General features: G+C 40.8%; 1 protein-coding gene across 1 annotated transcript; it reads left to right on the top strand.

Moving 5' to 3' along the window:
* Window positions 1-6020: 6020 nt before the first annotated feature.
* On the top strand, window positions 6021-10992 carry APELA (apelin receptor early endogenous ligand). The gene is made up of 3 exons (XM_035552866.2): window positions 6021-6266; window positions 6508-6620; window positions 8906-10992. The coding sequence occupies exons 1-2, from the start codon at window positions 6191-6193 to the stop codon at window positions 6594-6596; spliced, it is 165 nt and encodes a 54-aa protein (XP_035408759.1). The 5' UTR covers window positions 6021-6190; the 3' UTR covers window positions 6597-6620; window positions 8906-10992.
* Window positions 10993-14795: the final 3803 nt, after the last annotated feature.

Genomic DNA, 14795 nt, shown 5'->3' with positions numbered 1-14795 from the left:
CAGTGACCGGGGTTGCAGAGGGTTAATAGGAGATTAACGAAGACAACTATACAGAATAGTAAAACACCACAGCAGACCCCCTTATGGGAAGATGAGCTTTTTCTTTCTGCAGTGCTGCTTTATGTGACACCATATCCCTAATGATAAATTGCAGGCAACACAGAAAACTTCTACTGAAACTGCAAAGGAAATTTAGTATCCAAAGTCAGAAGTATAAACGTGCAAAGAGCTGGAGAGTCATTTGAAATTCTCCCTCAAGTAATTACTCATCTAATCACCATAAAAATTCATATTAAAACATCTGGCTACTGGCTGCCCAGATTCAAAACAGAAGATCAATTATGTAGAAAACTATCTCCAGGAAATTAAATCTTTCTCTCTGAAAAACTTACTGAAATTTGTACAAGTAAATGGATACATTTTGATAAAAATCATGATTTTCCAATCGCATGTGAACCTCTAAAACTTAAAGAGTTTTTAAGAGTTCAGAAAAAGAATATATCTACATTTCTTTTCTGAAATTTTCATAGCAAATATAAACACTAACACGTATTGAATACTGTAGTAAGCATCTCTCCTTCCTAAATGCATATGTTAGAAGCTGTAGCAGAAAGGTAACCTTGTTCTTGTTATTTACATGATCACTTATGAGAGTTTTCATTATAACATCAAAAATAGCTTTTTAAAGACTTCCCCTGCTGAATCCTAGGGCACGAAGGGTCCAAATAAGTAAGGCAGTTACATATTTGAATGTAAAATGGCAAATAAATATTAATTACAGAACTTTGTGCTGTACAAGCATTGCATTTTTTCTTGAATACCATTAATTCAAGGCAACATAAATGTCTCCTTAAGTTAAAAAAAAAGTTCTGAAATTATGACTAGTGCCAGAAAAGAATCTGACCGATCAGTTGCTGCTCAGGGCTTAAACAGAACATGTGGTCACTCTAGGTTGGATCAAAAGCACTGTTTCTTGAGAGTTCGCCTGTTCGTTTTCCTGTTAAATATATATATATATATTTCTGAGATGAATCTTAGAATCAAATTTGTTTGTTAAGCCTGGAATGCAGCTGAAAAATAAACGTAACTTCAAGCTCATGTACATACATGTTTTCTTAAAGAAAAAAAAAAAAAAAAAGAAATCCACCAATGCAGCTCCATACGTAATTGATAAAAACATCATTTGTCTGGGAGGGCCTTCATGAGTATTCAGGTGCATGGCTAGTATTACTTTCACTGGATTAAATTAAATTGATTGCCTAGATATACACAATAGAAGTAAGAAAGACTGGAGTCTACCAGAGAATGTTCTTTTTTATTACTATTTTATTAATTCCAAGTATGTCTTGTACTGCAGGAAAACCCAGAAGATCACAGACACAGCAAACTTTCTTCACAGTTTAAAACTAAAAAGGTACTTTCTAAATTATGCATCTCTGCAATTTATGTGGAAAACCTCTCTCTCTCAAAAAAGAGAAGTTGGTTTAACCTAATCTGAGCCATCCCCCCTTTCCTTTGCTTGAGCACATCTGTCTCCAGTGTCGGGTTACGGCCCCAACTGGTAAGCATTCCTTCTGCTTGATGACCAGCTCACACACCATCTCCTTCCGGAGCACTGGCATCCCCCAAGCAGGAAATGCAGCTGAGCACAAAAAGTCAGGGAAACTGTTTTTTGTTGTTGTTGGTTTTTCCCCCCAAGAAAAAGCATAAAATGCAAAAGAGAATGAATGGGTTTTAATTTCTGAGTAGGATTTAGTTTCCAAGCACAGGTTAAAATCACGACAGAAAGTGCATCATATTCTCGTGAAATCATAATTCTCAAGCTGATGAATTTTTTCTAGAAAAAGTAGTCCTCACAATTACAGCCAAGGAAGGAGGCAAACACTATATGTGGCTTCTGATTCTACACCCTGGTCTGAAAAAAAAAAAAACCATACCAACTATCCTGTATATCAGTGACTGGCACATAGACCCAATAAAACCATCAGATAATAAACCCAATGACATTTGTGGTGAAAACAAACAAACAAAAAACAAACAAACAAACAAAAAAAACAGCATTACAACTACTTAAACAACATTTCAAAATTTATCCCTTTGAGCATTTCTTTGCCAACTTTTATCCCCTCAAGCAGCAACTCCTTTTTTTTTTTTTTCTTTTTGATGCATAGCTCATAAACCATCCAGAATTTACCCTAATGACATCTGTCACTGGACTTGATAATTTGGATTACCATGTAGTTTTAAAGTCAGTGTTCTATCCTGATCTTGTCTGGTTAGTGGAACAATTCCTCAGGATCAGCAGGATAGATGAATCTGGGGAATACAAAGGTAGAAAATTTGATTAGAAACTCTGACATTAAATCTTATCTGAAAGCTCTAAGTCAAAATAAATAAGAATTTTCATTTTTATCATCAATCTGCTGAGCACTCTGCATGTCTTTGAGCAGCACAGCAAGCACAATAGAGATTTACAATGATCGTTGTATTTTTATAGCATCTTTAGGATAGAAAGATATATTATTCCAAGCAGAGAAACTGAGAGAGAGAGACTGAAAGCAGCGTTACCATATATAACGATTAATTCCTGTACTTGATAAGCTTTATTTAATGTTTTATCCTGATAATACTCAAAAGCTGTTCTCAAAGATTAGCAAGACGCATTGTCCTTTGCTAGAGTATGTGGTTATGTGCCAGCCTTAAAAAGAAAGGTAGGATTCAGAAAAGGAGTCTAACTACCAGTCCAATTGGGAATGCTTATTAATCCCTTATTAGTCCTTACGAGGGAGTGCCCAATTATCATTTTCTTCTGTTATCATCCAGCTTTGCCTAGCGATTTTCCAGCTCCTGCCCACTATTTCATCTCTCAATATAACTCGTCGTATATATCATCTGTCCTCAGAAGGCATCTTTCTGTAAAAAAGTATCTACACTCCATTGCTTTCCATTTCCACCACAAAATTTGACTTCAAAACATAACATCATTTGCTCTCTCACTTAAATTAATGCAAAAAAAATTATATTTGAGAAAATAATTTGATACTCACTTTTCCCTTATTTCTTCCAATCTTATTCTTAGAAATGGCACAATGATATCAATTTTTTTTCCCCAAAAAATTAATAAATACGCTGTAACTGTATGGAAAATATCATGTAGAACAATGTACATACCCTGTGAATTGATAAAGTACTGAATATGAATTACTGAAATGTGTCACGCAGTCTTAACTAAAAGACAAAGCCCTACGTCTTGCTTCTGGTTAACATTTGATGTCCAGGAAAGGCAGTCCTAAATTTTCCTTGTTGTAACTTTTGAAATAATTTCTGGTAAGTACTGACTGTGTTTTTCACTTTCTGAAAGTAATCTGATAATTTGACTATTTTGATCCTACCAAAGCGCAGGGAGAGAATGCAGTGCCTGCTGGGAAAATAGCAGCAATATAGGTAATAAATGATTAAATCATCATCCCTTTGATATGTTTCTTCCAGATTACAGAAGAGAAGGGCAGCTTTTGGCTCAAAGAACTACCTCTTCCAGTTCATAAAGCACCTCCAGCTTTCCTGTGCACTTTACATTGCCTTTCCTCTTAAGACAATTAAACAAAACAAAACAAACAAAACCCATCAACAACAACACAGATACAGAAAACAACAACAACAACAAAAACACATGGCAGAAAAGGCTGAAATAATACATTGCTACATTTTGTCTGGTTGTCCTTTGCCTAATTTCAAGTAGTGATATGCAATATGAATGTAAGTACCTGAAGGAAATCAAAAGAACAATTAATTCTAGAGTGAGACTATAATACATTTTAGAAATTGCTTCAGCGGGTAAGCATCCAAAAATCACTTCTAGCTTACATCAAAATTACAAGGAACCTGTGATGCACATGCTATAGTGACTTGGACTTTATTATTCAAATAAATCTCTGTAAGCTTTTGCAGAGTAGCTGCAGAATGAATACCTCATACTATGCTAAGGTTAAAAAAAAAAAAAAAAAAAAAAGTAAATATTGCACTTAAGTATTGTATCTTATTCAAATCCTTGTAAATGCTGTCTCCTCAGAATGTCTGTAAACTTCAACAAATACAGGTGTAGAAGAGGCCTAGACAGCCTGAGGGACTGGCAATGGTCTATGCATTCTTTTTACCCTTTTAACTATTTAGAGAGTCCCTATCACTTTGAAGTCTTTACTACCTTTCACTTTAAGGTTATGAGTCTGAATCTAATATAGCTCAATGGTGATTGAAAGTCATCATCATTTACAGGGCCATATGAAAGAGGTGGTCAGCATGTCCTACTTTGTGGTGATGTGTCCCTAAAGGCAGCCCAGTGGAGTGAGGTTTAGGATATTGAGGATGCAACTCTGACTGTCACAAACTGTGTGACCCAAACACACCGCTTCTCCACTGTCTCAGTTCCCTCTCCACCACCTGTATATTTGAGACACAAACATTCTTTAGGACAATTCTGTCACTGGCACCATGGGACCCCGACTTCAGTAGAGAAATCAAGGCATAAATATTAATTAGAAATTTGGTATAAAAGCCAGAGATTGGACAGAGACAACATACCAACTTGTATGGATGAACACTGGGAAGCATGTGCTGTTTATGACAGACCAATGGGATCAATAAGCAGAGGGTTTCCCTTGTTACTCTTCTGTCAGATACACCTTCCTCAGCAATCTTTTTAAAGACAATTTTAAATGATTACAAAATTTCAAAATAAAATCTAATAACTATGTGCTCTATGTATTAAAGCTGCAAGTTGTCTTTTAGTCCATACACACATGCTTTACCTAGACAAATCGAGTAACCCAGCAACGATGTAAAACTCTGTAAGAGGAGGGACTAGAATTTGCTAATGAGTTAAACAGGCTTTTAAGAAAATGGGAAACCCTACAATGAGGAAAAAAATACTGGGGTACTTGAATTAAAAAGGAGATACTTCATTCTTTAGAACTTTAGACCACTTTAGATGATACTTTTCTACTAATAGTAGTTCATATGTGCAGAAATGTACTCAATCCTGTCTATTTCAAACCACAATCCTGTTTCCCAAAGGCACAAATTCTCATTTGCCACATCCCTGGGAGGTGTACCCTCCCAAGAAACCTGAAGGTTGAAAAAAAGAAACAAAATAAAAAAAAAAAAAAAAAAAGGAACGGGTCAATTTGTCACTGATGCCAGTAAGTCACCAGATTTCAAACCCATCGCTTTTGTAAAACATTTTGTGAGGTTTGTCCATCTCCTCACGTCCATCTTCTCCTCAGGCTGCGTACCTGCACCGCCATCTTCTCACAGCACCTCTTGTCAGCGTAGGTTGTGAAAGTTGAAGCTAGCTATTCCTGTCATCTCATAAAAACATACCGCAAGGTGCAGGTGGGTTTATGTACACCTTAGGTTCTACCTAAGCTTCCCCCAACGTCGCTTTGTTGTGCCTGTCACACGGCAGCCCCCCGCCCCCCCCCCTCCCCCCTTTTACCCCACTCTGTGGAGAACAAAAAAACCACCGACCCCCCCCAGCTCACAAATTAATTCCAGAGTATTCTGAGCCTTTAGAAACGCTTGCTAGCACAAAAGGCTCCCATTAGCCTTAACTGCCAGCAGTTCCACCTCGAATGGGCGCCGCTTCGCAGCTACTTGAGGGCGGCGGGGCTCAGCCCGGCCCTGCCCAGGCCAGGGACACCCGTAAGGGTCGGGGGGCCCCGGGGGCCACTTCCTGCCCCCGCCGGGGCTTTCTGCATGTGGGGCCGGCATGGGCAAAGCGAAGTTTAAACAGTTGCAAATGGGGGAGGGCAGAGCGGGTCTCGTTTTGCATATTTTTTTTTTTTCCATGCCCGGGTTGAATTTAAAGGGGAGCGGAGGCATTGTTCGGGAGGCTCCTTGCCCCGAACGCATTGACGGGAGCTGGTGTTTACACGGGCTTTTCATCCCCGCATTGTTTGCTTATGGAAAATAAGGGGGAGTGACAGGAAAAAAAAAAAAAAAAAAAAAAAAGGAAAAAAAGAAGAGGAGGGAGGCAAGGCAGAGGGAGGCACCGGCCGTCCCGTGTGGCCATTAAGCCGGCTGGGGAGCGGGCTGCCCTGCGCTATGTAAGACGGCCGGACGCAGGGCGCTGCTCTCCCTGCCCTCCGCTGCCCGGCGCCCCACCGGCACCCCCCCGGCACACGGGGCTGCGGGGATGAGGCTCCAGAGGCTGCTGTGCCTCGTCGTCCTCCTGCTGGCCAGCCTCCTGCCCGCCACCGGCCAGAGGCCAGGTAAGCAGCCCCTCGGCGCGTCCTCTCGCTCCTCTTCCCCTCGGTCCCCCCACGTCTTTTTGCCGGCCGGGGAGGCAGGTGCTGCTAACCCGCTCCAGGAGCCCGGCACCCCGAAAACAGCCGAGGCGATAAGGAGGCTGTGAGGGAGCGGGTCCCAGCCGGTGGGACGGGACGGGACAGGACGGGACGGGGCGCCCCTTTTGCAGCCGGGGACCTGACTCTCTGCCTCCTTCTCCCGCAGCCAACCTGGCCCTGCGCAGGAAGCTCCACCGGCACGGCTGCTCCCACCGGCGGTGCATGCCGCTCCACTCCCGGGTGCCCTTCCCCTGAGCCCCCCGGCCGAGCTCGGGCAAGGTAAGGCGTGTGTGGTCGCTAGCACAGCCAGGCGCCGGCGGGGTGCAGGCACCGGCCCCCCCGCAGCACTTCTATGGAGAAACCGTGTGGGTTGTGGCCGGCGTTCAGCAGAGTAAGCGCGTTTGCTAATTGCACCTACGTTTCCAGACGCTTCAGGGCGCGTTTTTACTAACCAAACCACAGGCTTGGTTTCGTCTGGTCTCCGGGCTCGAGGGATTTGTGCCGAAAATAGGACTTTGGCGAGGCGCGGGGTACGTGCGCTTAGCCCAAACCTGCTGGCGGGAGCCCAGCCCCGCCAGGGACGTGGCCTCGCAAGCCCTGAGCCCAGCACCAAGCACGGGTCTGTGAGGTAAACTGAGGCAAAACAGCCCTCAGGGAGGCACAGAGCGAGCCTGAGGGAGGCACAGAGCGAGCACTGGAGCCTGTGAGGTAAACTGAGGCATAACGGCACCCAGGGAGGCGCAGAGCCCTGACTGGAGCAGGAGGCGGCTGGGCTTTCTAGCCACTGACTGCTGCCAGTAACATGAAGGTAGTGGCACTTACCCACTTCAAAGGGGACTGTAATTCTCGTCAGTGAAAGACTTTGAGATCCTCGGATGAAAGGCTATACAAGTGCAAAACATTAATGCTTTATAGCTGATGAGGGCATATACATTCAAATAGTAAGTGCCTGTAGAAGCACACAGGTAACATATGCAAATAGGCTAGGCATCAAAAGGAAACCGAGGCGCTCTTGCAATTTAAGGATGAATAAAACATGCAGTCAATAGTTTTGCATCTTGTAAACTCCTTATATATCAAAATAATGTAGCCCCAGGCTCGAGAGCATCATAAATAAATGATGGCACAACCTGTGCTCTGTGGAGCCAAGATGTTTCGATTTACTAAGCAGTTAACAGTGAAAAGGAGACCGAAGTCAAACTTTTAACAAAATGCTACACCAAGAATCTTTGTCAATGCAGAAACTGCCTTGGTTAAAGAGCCTGTAGCCCTCCCGAAACAACCATTCAAAAAGGTACCATTCTACCGTATAGTGCTGTCCTATAAACACATGGAAAGTGCATATGGGATGTTAAACTGACAAATTTCAGAGACTCAAGAAAGTTTATCATATCTTAGGTTTAATCTCAGTCTTGCTGCAGACTGAGTGGCAGAACTACAAGTAGAGAGGGATGTGTGAAGAGGATGCTTTACTACTGAATGCCCTGTCTCATTGTGCTCATTTCAACAAGAGGCAGATTAAATGAGATTCCCTCATCAGTTTAAATATAAATCGAAAAAGATGGATAATCAGATAAATTCACTTGGCATGCAGAAACTAAATGAGCTGAATGACAGGGACAGTGGAATTTAGGTTCAGGGATTTCTTGAATGACTTCTGAATGGCTTGTTTCAGTTTCTAAAAAGTAATTTAACCTCCCTTCTTGCAGTTCAACTGTCAGTAGTCTGGGGATTGTCTGCCTGGAGAACACTTACATTTTTTCTAATGTCCTCTGAAATGTTATATAATGCACTTTGAGACTGCGTTAGTTGTATGATACATATGCACTTACACTGGAATTGTTTTCCCAAGAGAATATCAATCTAAAAGCTATTTTCATAGTTGTCTCCTTTTATGTAGGGAGCTGATTTCTTGTAACGAAAGTCAATGATGAAGCAAAACAGTGTAGTTATTAATACGTAATATATTTTGTAGGCATTTAGTTAAAACAGAATTCTGTTTTATAAAGTTGTTTAGAAATCCCTAAAGCTTGACTGGGGAGTAGGGGCTGACAGGCACCTGAACTAACTCGGTTAACTCCAGTCAGCATTGTGGGTGCTCAGCTCCTTTATCTTAAGCAGGATTTACCATCTACGTTTACATTCCCTTCCAGTTTTAGTGCTAATTCAGCAAATATTTACATGCCTGGGTAACTTGACTCACTCAGGTAATCTTACTGATTTCGATGGAGTTGTACATATGGATAAAGCTATTTGCAGATGCAAACAGGGTGGACCCTTAATCCTGAATTTCAACAGGTAGTTGGAAACGTAGCAGCCTCTCTTTTTCACAACATTTGAAGTGATGAAGCGATTGAACTTGATTTTTCATCATTTACATACAGAAAAATTGGGACAAAAAGATGGAAAAAAATGAAAGCTTTTGGCTTAAGTTTCCCAGTTAAGAGGAATTTCCTCAGATTTCAGCCATGCATTTCATAAATAATATATTGTATTTTGAATAAGATATTGGATTACTAAATCTCTCATTAATAGCTATTTCTTTCACTTTCTTTTTTTCCCAGCAATTTCATAATGGGCTTTTCAGTGTTTTGAAGGTGGAAGCTGCAACAACTAAACTGATAGAGAAGTAAGTAGAACTCAACAACAGCTGACCTGATACAGTCACAACAGCCCTGTTTTGAGGCAGTCCATCTGAAATGAACATTTTCAACAGTCCTGTATGTCACATTCTGCAAGACCTGGAACAAATGCCCATGACTCACATCCTAGAAGTGGGGGGAGGGAGAAATGGTGGTGATGGGAAGATGTACATGAAACTTACCTGGTTGAAACATTTCATACAAATTCTTTGAATCTCATAATGATCGGTGGAAGTTAAAGACCAAATCAAACATCTGATACCTGAAATGGATTTCCCATGATGTTAAGAAGGCTCTGTCCAAGGGGGGTTCTTCATGGTCTGTACTGTTAAGACTGAGAGAATTTGGACGTGCTGTTGACCATGTCCAACTCAGGCTGTGTATGCAAGGCAATATTTAATGCGATGTCAGACTTAAAGAACTGCGAAAGTCCATTTTTAGTTAATAATTTCATATATTAATGATAAATATATATGTTTTAACACCTAACATTTCATCTTTATGGATTTATCGTAATAGTAATGTAGTATGTGCTACTGTAATAGTATCAAAGTCAGCACCATGCTTCTGGTCCTACCAGCTTCATGTATAGCAAGCAATACCCCAGTGAAGAGTTGAAGATATAAGAAGGTAAAGGGAGTATTATCCGTCATTCTGTAGATAGAGAATTGAAGCACACTGAGATAAGAGATTAGCCAAGGGTCATGCAAAACCTACTGCAAAACTGATAACTCAAATCTCCCACGTCAGGCCTTAAGGTCAAGCCCATCCTTCTGTCTAATGAGCTGTTACTGCAAAGCCTATCATTTGTTTTCTTAAACTGGTCCATCAGACCAGAGAGCTAAAACAGATTTGAAAATTCAGTTAATGCAGATCTATTTGCTTCATAGTAGTTTTCCTAAAATACCCATGACAGTATTATAAATAGAGCATAAAAATAGACCATTGAAAAGAAACCTTTGTCTGGTCAACCCCAGTGTTCTGTAGTACGTTATTCCTGTAATTAAAATGAATGGAACACTTGGAACATAACACTACAATGAATGAGAACTTAAAGCAGAAAAACAGGCTGTTCTTTTCAGCAAGAGAGGTCAAGAATACACTTAGCTTTTATTTTTCTTTTTGTTTTTAAAAATAAACTGTTGACAACTTTTTATATCAACAGAAATTGCAAACTACATATAAAGCAAAACGAAGTCATACCCAGATTTTTTTTTAAGTCTAAATGTCAAAAGTTTTGTAAATAGAGGGAATTGTTATAAAGATGAGCGAAAACTAGCAGTGTAATGATTTAAATTCAGTATTAGAGTTCTGTCTCATAAAACAATTTCTAATAAGTGAAAGTTTCAGCAACCTTGAAAATCAGGTAGCTGAGACTTTCCAATCAGTGTCCACATGTAACCCTTCATCTCTAAGAATTTGAAACCATAATCAGATTCAAACTTGCAAAACATGACAGTTTCAAATCTATTTTTATATTAAAAAAAAAAAAAGAGTTTATAATCACCCTCTTCTGGATTTTTGGAAAATCAAAATTAGCTATTTAACTTACCATTCATTTGTATCCACGGCTATCTCTGTTTAGAAATAAAGGCAAAGACTATGGAAAAGCAAGAAATCTCGAGAGTAACTATTTAACAGTTATGTCTTAAAAATGAGTATATGGATATAGTGTGGCTCTGGATTTTTTATATAAGCATAATTATTCAATTAACTTTGAAGTCATAAAAAAGTATCTATCAGAGGGCTATATATGCATGTTCCTTTACAAATGTAAAAATAAATAAAAGTACCAAAGTGTCCTAAGAAGCCCGACGTCAGTCTCTACAAAATTATCTTAAACACCTGTTCTTTTTAGACATGCTGATAACATTTTCTTTGAAACAGACATTGATGGTGATATTTGATAGATATGTTTATAAACCAGATAATTGATTGTATATTTTGTAAAAAAATTATGCACTTCAAATAACGATGTCTCATTTTAAATAAACTACAACATTCTTCAGACGTCAAAGGTGATGCTTCTAAAGAAAATTGAAAGTTTGTCTAGTTTCACCGTAAATTCATATGGGATCAGTGTGTAAAACCTTTTCTTACCCAATTTCTGATAAATAGTACTTATTTATTGTAAGCATTTTTCTCACATTTTCTATCTTTCTAGAAGTACTAAATTCTGATACAAGCTGTATAAAAAGAACTTATTTTAAAATAACTACTGTTTAATGTAATGACATGACAGAGTACCGTAAGATTACAGTAGAATCTAGACTGCATTGTCTCTATGTCTAAAGCAAGCAAGATTTTTAATTAGTTCAGAGTGCTGGGTCTTGAAATCTAAATGTTCTTATAAATTAAAGTAAAGGACCGTATTTCAGGACAAAAAGAGTCCAGAATTAGTCTGAAGCGTAGCAGCGATTTCTTCCTTTACAGGTCATATACTATAAATAAATTTCCAAGTGCTATGTGTCTTGCACAGTAGAATTAAGTGGCTAGTGGTGCTGCCACAGCACATTATTGTGTTGTCATTAACCTCAGTGGGAGCAGAGCTTCAAAGGACCTTGTTTTCAGCTGAGTAGGACTTGCCCTCGACTTTGTTGAAATTTTTGTATTTGATTTGTGCAACATAAGCTTAATCTGGTAAAATCAGTTTTGCATGACGCAGGGTGATTAGACATATAAACATGCAGTATGTGGACACAGTGCTACAACACCTGAACTGATTGGATTCTCCATATGCATGTGTGGGTGTACGTTTAAAGGAAATTTGAGTACAAATTGCTGTCTGTTGAAAGTCAGAACTGAGGTTCACATGGATGTAATTTAATGATCAAAAGACCTGATCTGAAGGTATGTTCTGCCCTCAAACTCTCAAAGCCAAAATGTGAGTTTCTAAAACTTGGAACTAATTCCTTGTCTTACAGTTACATGGGAAAAAATAGATTTTTATTTGAAACTCAACTTCATTAAGTCTTTACATTATATTGGCTATTTTACCATGAAAAGTAAAATGATGTAACAGCAGGTCAACAGGAAATGGAGGTAAATGTAAGCCTGTTGTGAGAAACAGCAGATTAGTATGTTCCCAAAGGATAATAAACAATTCACCTCTTCCCTTTCCAGAATGGAAAAAAGGAAATTATAGAAGAATAAAGACTGGAAATATTTCCCTTACACCACATACATATGCTATAAATACCTCTGTATCTGGACACACAAAGCCATATTTTGTTAAGGGTCACGTAAGATTTTATCAATGTCAATCGGGACAAGCATTAGTATGGTAAATAAGTTCCAAGTGTCTGACTACCATCAGACAAGTGCAATTAGCATACTGATCTCTTACTGCTGTAGATGGCCTTTATCTTTCTTGCTAGCCATCAGCTTGCAAAATATTTGTGCAAAGTGGGAAACAACTCCAGCAGCACAAAGATTGCAGCCTGTCTTTAGTTAGCAATGATGCCTAAAAGCCTAACAAATTCCAGTGCTGATGATGCTTTTTTATGTCTCCCAAGCCACCTCAAGGTCAGATCGTTGTCTACCCACATGCCTTTGTGCCTTGACACCACTTTCCTTTTTTCGATTAAGAATGACCTTCCATGGGGTAAGCCTGCTTGCTGTATACTTGAACAGAGCCTTAAAAGATGAGAATTCTGTTCAAGTCTTTTAGAGTCACTGATTTCCTTTGTGAGATGAGGTACAGGGAGGTGTTTGCCAGAGTAATTTCCATGATGAGCTACTGAGAAACAAAACAAACGCTGAGAGCCTTTCCCTTCCATATGATGTGCATTCACAAGAGATCCTCACCACGTCTCTTTGATGTGTACAAGGTATTTAGCCCATACCAGCAGCCAATTCAAAGATTTTAAAAACTCCCATGATGCGACTATTTTGGGGCAGCCCTGAACCTTTTGCCTGGCACTAGGAAATACTTCTCAAGCCTCCCAAACCTACGGGTGACTTTCCTGCAGATCTGCAAAGCAAAGTGGGATAACCACCTGTGCCCCAGCGCAGCAGTGAGATGGCATTGGCCACCTCAGTATCCAGCAGACCCCTGGCCACCCACAGGTGCTGCAGCCTAGCAGTGTCTACAACACCCAGTGTGCCCTGTGCCAGCCCTGTCACCAGGGCAGGAGGTGCCCCTCGGTCTCTGGCTGTAGACAGTGGCTTGGCTGCCATGGGGTGGAGAAGGGTCCTCAGGCTCACCCAGCGCCACCCTGACCTACCAGGTCCCATCGCTAAACTGTGTCCACCAGTGCCCTAAACTGTGTCCACCAGTGCCACCTCCACACCCCGCCTGAGGTGGTGACTCCACCACATCCCTGCTGTCCTGCTGACAAGTGACTGACATCCTCCTCACTGCAGCAGCCTCTTCTCTGGACTAAACAGCCCCCATCCCCTCAGCTGCCGTACTGGAGCCAAGTACAGAGGAACAATCACTTCCCTCGTCCTACTGGCCATAATGCTCCTGATGCAGGCCAGGTTGCCACTGGGCCTTGGCCACACTGTGGGTTCACATTCATCTGGCTTTTGACCAGCTCCTATCTGCTGTTAGCTTTCCAGCCACTCGTCCCCAAGCTCACAGCGGGTTGTTGTGCCCCAAAGGCAGGACCTGGCACTTATCTTACTGAATGCCAGGCAAGTAGATGTGGCCCATGGGTCCAGCCTACCCCAGTCCCTCCGCAAGAGCCTTCCTACCCTCAGGCTGACCAACACTCCCACCAACTTGGTGTCCTCTGTAAACATACTGAGGGTGTACTCCATCCCCTCATCCAGATCCCTAAGGAAAAACGCTAAACAAAACTGGGTCCTGTACTGAGCAGCGCTACAGGTGACCAGCCACTAACTGGACTCACTAGTCCAGTCACTAGGACTCTCGGAGCCCAGCCAACCATACACTGGTCCAAGCTCTGAGCAGCCAGCTTCTCCAGGAGAATGCTGTGGGAGATAGTGTCAAACACTTAACCAAAATCCAAGTACACAACATCTACAGCTTTTCCCTCATCCACTAAGTGGGTCATCTTGTCATAGCAGATAAAACTAGTCAGGCAGGACCTGCCCTTCATGAACCCATGGAGGTTTCTGATCACTTCATTGTCCTGTGTGTGCTGTGTGATGGCACTCAAGATGATCTGCTCCATGACATCTTAAAGAATAAAACCAAACTATCAGGATCTCAAAACAATTGCACAATTGTCACCCTAAATTTGTAGAAAATTTACACAGCTGTCTATATTTTCATCCATCATTTTATTAGTCACTAGTTTATTTTACTGTTTTCCTTCATTGTTCTTGTCCTTACCAAGCTCCGTAATTCTCATAACCCTACTTTCCTTTCTCTAAGGCATTATTTAGATATGAAAGGGTCTTTGCTTTTACTCTAAAGCTGCTTCCTTTACGGATTTTTTCCTCCCCAATGTTTGTTTTTAGAAATCCAAGCAAATTATCACTGCCTCCCCCTGAACTTAATTTACTTTATAGAAGGTAATGGCTTTTTGTAAAGCAGGATTTCCCTTTACTGTAAGGTATGCTGACCTGTGTCCCCTAATTCTACTTTCTCAGGTTCTCATTCACTCGACTAGCATGCAGACATCAGGCTTACTGGTTTCTCAGCTTTTCTTAGAACTCTTTATATCCCATTGATAGCCTCCCTGCCCTCAAGAAAGAGGGGAAGTAATATCCAAATCAGGTTCAGACATCTCAGCCTTGATTCACTTAGAGCTCCACATTAAAACGCTTTTGTCTCAGCAACTTAGTTGTTCAGAGTAATATTCCAGGGTCTTGAAGACAAGATTTTAATAATGACAGATTT

This window comes from Cygnus atratus, chromosome 4 (assembly GCF_013377495.2).
Source record: "Cygnus atratus isolate AKBS03 ecotype Queensland, Australia chromosome 4, CAtr_DNAZoo_HiC_assembly, whole genome shotgun sequence".
Taxonomy (NCBI): domain Eukaryota; kingdom Metazoa; phylum Chordata; class Aves; order Anseriformes; family Anatidae; genus Cygnus; species Cygnus atratus.
Note: the sequence above shows the minus strand (reverse complement) of the source record. Positions and strands in the feature narration are given on the sequence as shown.

Bases quoted from the DNA above. Each gene is read 5' to 3' on its own strand.
- APELA (XM_035552866.2), top strand. From the start codon at position 6,191: ATGAGGCTCCAGAGGCTGCTGTGCCTCGTCGTCCTCCTGCTGGCCAGC. The intron at 6,267-6,507 runs GTAAGCAGCCCC...CTTCTCCCGCAG, and splicing joins CGCCACCGGCCAGAGGCCAG to CCAACCTGGCCCTGCGCAGG.